At 39.7% G+C, this 3,958-nt stretch overlaps 1 protein-coding gene across 1 annotated transcript; it reads left to right on the top strand.

Annotated features, from left to right (window-relative positions):
* The first annotated feature begins 1,136 nt into the window (after positions 1-1,136).
* On the top strand, positions 1,137-2,699 carry LOC119424751 (alpha-2B adrenergic receptor). Its single transcript, XM_037692252.1, has one exon. The coding sequence runs from the start codon at positions 1,137-1,139 to the stop codon at positions 2,697-2,699; it is 1,563 nt and encodes a 520-aa protein (XP_037548180.1).
* Positions 2,700-3,958: the final 1,259 nt, after the last annotated feature.

Here is a 3,958-nt window from a genome sequence, read left to right as displayed (position 1 = left end):
AGCCCCACAGAAAAGACCAACAGATTTTGCTGACGGCAGATTTTATTTTCCACTATTTGACCCCTGAGAGGCTTCATCATTGTGGATTGACCATTTAAAAGACCGGTGTTTAAGATGCAGTGACTTCTAGTAGCCTAAAACTAAGGACGCAGGCTTCCTTTAATACCATTGTTCACAAACCATTGCATTATGGAAAATGCATTTAGAGTTTCAGCTGAAAACTCAAATCTGTAAATTGAAACATTTATTAAAGCAGAAAATAGTTGTCGTTCAAAAATACATTTCATGAAACCAATCAAATCAGATTTTTTTTCTTTTTTGCTATAATACTTTGACTAAAAAATATATAAGGACTAACAAAATATTGTGGCAGTCAAGTTGATCCTTATGGTTGGAAGTCAGAGAAACTCGTGGAACTCGAAGAAAATGCTTAGTTGCTTTTCTGCGATTGCTTTCAAATATGGAGTTTGAAATGAACACAGCAATACATTAAAGAGAAGGTGGAAAAAGCTTGAAATAAATTGCCTACAACCACTATGTGAACACTTAGTGGTTTGAGAGTTCAGGAAAAAGCTTCCTCACAGCAGCGACTGCTAATGAACAGAATAGTTAAATTGAGATTAGAAATATAATCCAGTGCCTGGCTTATTTTTGTTGACTTTTTATCATAAATCATACTATTTTTTTGTTGGTGTTTTGCATTATTTTTAAGTAACTTTACACTCATTTTTACTATTTTAATTTATTCCCATTAGTCTTTAATCAAACTGCTTATCTTAGCTGTATGCTAATATTTACATGTATTTTATTTATTTATAGCTTCTTCTAAGGTCCTTGTTTTTTATTTCTATGCTTAGGTCTCTTTATGATTTAAATCTACCACAAAAATACTTTTCCATTCAAAAGCATCACCAACTTAATTTCAAATGGTGATCTAACAAAGTTGTGAAATGTGTTTTTCTTTTCTAGATCTGCCTCCCTTTGCAAAGGTCATATGGTTTCACCATGACCAAAGGCATCCAGTTGTTTCCCTCTTTTAGAGGACCGTAGGCTCTCAACGGTTTACAGCAGAAGCACCCCAGTGATGTATCTCGTTCTGTAAAAGACTTGGGATAAGGTTTGACCCCATCACAGCCATGGCAGCTGTCCTAGATGCACCCTGCTTGTCAGAGCTCAGTGGACTCTCTCACAAGAACATCAGCCTCGTCTCTGGAAGTCGGCCCTGCAACCGGAGCACTATCCGGACCACAAGCTACTCACCACAAGCCACTGCAGCTTTTGCTATTGCCATCACTTTTATGATGCTCTTGACCATAGTCGGGAACATCCTGGTCATCATCGCGGTCCTAACATCCCGATCTCTAAAGGGGGCACAGAACCTCTTCCTGGTCTCACTGGCAGCAGCAGACATATTAGTTGCTACGCTTATTATTCCCTTTTCATTGGCAAATGAGTTGCAGGGCTACTGGGCATTCAGTTCCATTTGGTGTGAGATTTATCTGGCACTGGATGTTCTCTTCTGCACATCCTCCATTGTGCACCTTTGTGCAATAGCTCTGGACCGTTACCTGTCCATCTCTCGACCTGTGTCTTACGGCACCAAACGTACATCCATACGCATCAAGGTGGCCATTATCATAGTCTGGCTGATTTCTGCAGTCATCTCATTCCCTCCTCTCCTCACTCTAGACAAGAGTGAAGGAGGTGAAGAGACGTGTGAACTAAACAGCGAACGCTGGTATATTCTCTACTCTACCATCGGCTCATTCTTTGCCCCCTGTGTGATTATGATTCTGGTTTACATGAAGATTTATCAAATTGCTAAGCAGCATACTCGTCACCCACCTGGACAAAAGCACAAAACTTTGGCGGGAGTAAATGTCGGTGTAGGAGACAATGAGCATGTGGGAAAGTCACCTGAGCAATTCCAAAAAGATGGGAACCATGAAAGTCCGACTGCATGCCAACAAAAAATAGTCTACACAACATCCCCATCTGATTCGACACAGTCATCGCTTAAAAAGCCAGTCAAAGAAACCAATAAGCATCACCCTTCTCGTTCAAGTACTGTTCAAAACCCCCCTTCAGTTCTACAATGTGAAAGCCCAGGACTTCCAGATGTTCCCCACATGGAGTCCCAAAAACATCTAGATTCAGGAGATAACACACATCCTGATAACACCTCCAGCTCTGGGTCTGATGCTGATTTGGAAATTGATGAGGGAGGCCATCAAACAGAAGAGGCCAAACAAAATGAAAACAAGTCTGACGAACAAACTTTTGGGTTTTCCCAAAACGAAAGAAACAAAAATCAGGTTTCGAGTCTGGCTGGCAGATACAAAAACACCATGACCACAACATCTGGAACCACAGTGGTACCTGAGGACATGTTGAAGTCTCAGGGGACACCTATTTCCCGGCGTAAGGCCATGGTGAACAGGGAGAAGAGGTTCACGTTTGTTCTGGCTGTAGTAATGGGGGTGTTTGTCATCTGCTGGTTCCCCTTTTTCTTTTCTTACTCTCTGAAGGCCGTGTGCCCCAAGACTTGCAGCATACCTAAACCTCTGTTTAAATTCTTCTTCTGGATTGGCTACTGTAACTCTTGTCTCAACCCTGTCATTTATACCATCTTCAACAAAGACTTCAGGAGGGCCTTCAAGAGGATACTTTACAGAGACACAAAGGGTACATTCTTTTAGGGGGGGAAACTATTACTATACATTGAACTACCATAAGACAAAAATACTTCTCAGAAATGAGTTCCTTGTTTCATCACTGCCTGCATTTGAAGGGGATTGATTTTGTGCTGCATGGACATAAACACTTGTACATTAAAGAGGAAATTGCTAGCATTTTTTTTTCTTGCTTATAGCCGCATCACAGCAAGCTTTGACGAACAGGGAGGAACCACAGTCAAGTGGCAAAATCAATGATCTTTAATGTTATTTAAGAATGCAACGTGGTTGTATATTTTGTGGTTGTGAAGAAATATTGATTTGCCTGCATCATGAAACAAAAATCAAAATAATGTAGGCTCTGTGTTCAGTATTTACAGATTGTGATAATGTGTGTTTGTGTTTGCTGGTGTGAATGCAGGCGAGTAAAGGGAGTCGCCCAAGGGTCTTACTGACAGAGAACAAATATCACTAAGTGTCCTTTATCAGAGATAAAATGGGCACTGAGAGAACATAAGATGAGGGAAATTGTGAACGTCCTCATCCTTTTTCTTCTTTCTTGCTTTCTTGCTTGCGTTCTTTCTTTCTTTCTCATACATCTTATTGATAATAGCTCTTTAGGATGAGGCTGAGGTTTTAATTAAAAAAAAAAAGAAAAGGACCTAGAGCCGGAGCGCTTAAATCAGCTGAGTTTGCTTGAAAGATCATGGATCTGAACATCTGAAGCATCAGCTGAGCTGTCTGTTTTTTCCAACTGCTTTTAATCTTTTTTTTCTATCAATGATTGTTCTTTTAAACTTAAAGTGACCCGGTGAGATGCTGAATGTGTTTCTTTTTCATCTGAACATACTGTATGTTTCTGCAGTGTTCAATACTATTAAACCAACAACTGGGTGTACCAATTTTCCTGTTTAGATGACACCATTAGTTAATTGCAAACAGCCGATACTGCATGGTAATTCATGTTGACTCATTATATTTAAGTACAAGCATTGTTAGATATTCATAGCTGGGTTTTGTACATTATGTTTTGCTTTTTAAAACCGGAAACCAAAAAAAGCTTAATAACATGAAGCATCAAAACCACTATGAAGTGGTTCACTCACTCCCGAAAAACAGCACTCAAGGGTAGAATCAAATTTCCAACCGCAGCATGACTCAAAAGTACAAATCAGTTACTAAATCCACAACAAAAAGACACTAGGCCATCCCAAGTTAGCTAAGAGCTAACAGAACAAACTCAAAACCACCAGAAAAACATTCAAAATGCATTAATAAGACAG

Source organism: Nematolebias whitei, chromosome 18 (genome assembly GCF_014905685.2).
Source record: "Nematolebias whitei isolate Nwh7 chromosome 18, NemWhi1, whole genome shotgun sequence".
Taxonomy (NCBI): Eukaryota; Metazoa; Chordata; class Actinopteri; order Cyprinodontiformes; family Rivulidae; genus Nematolebias; species Nematolebias whitei.
The sequence above is the reverse complement of the archived record's forward strand: the minus strand, read 5'-3'. Positions and strand labels throughout refer to the sequence as shown.

Coding starts and splice junctions, on each gene's coding strand:
- LOC119424751 (XM_037692252.1), top strand. CDS start 1,137: ATGGCAGCTGTCCTAGATGCACCCTGCTTGTCAGAGCTCAGTGGACTC.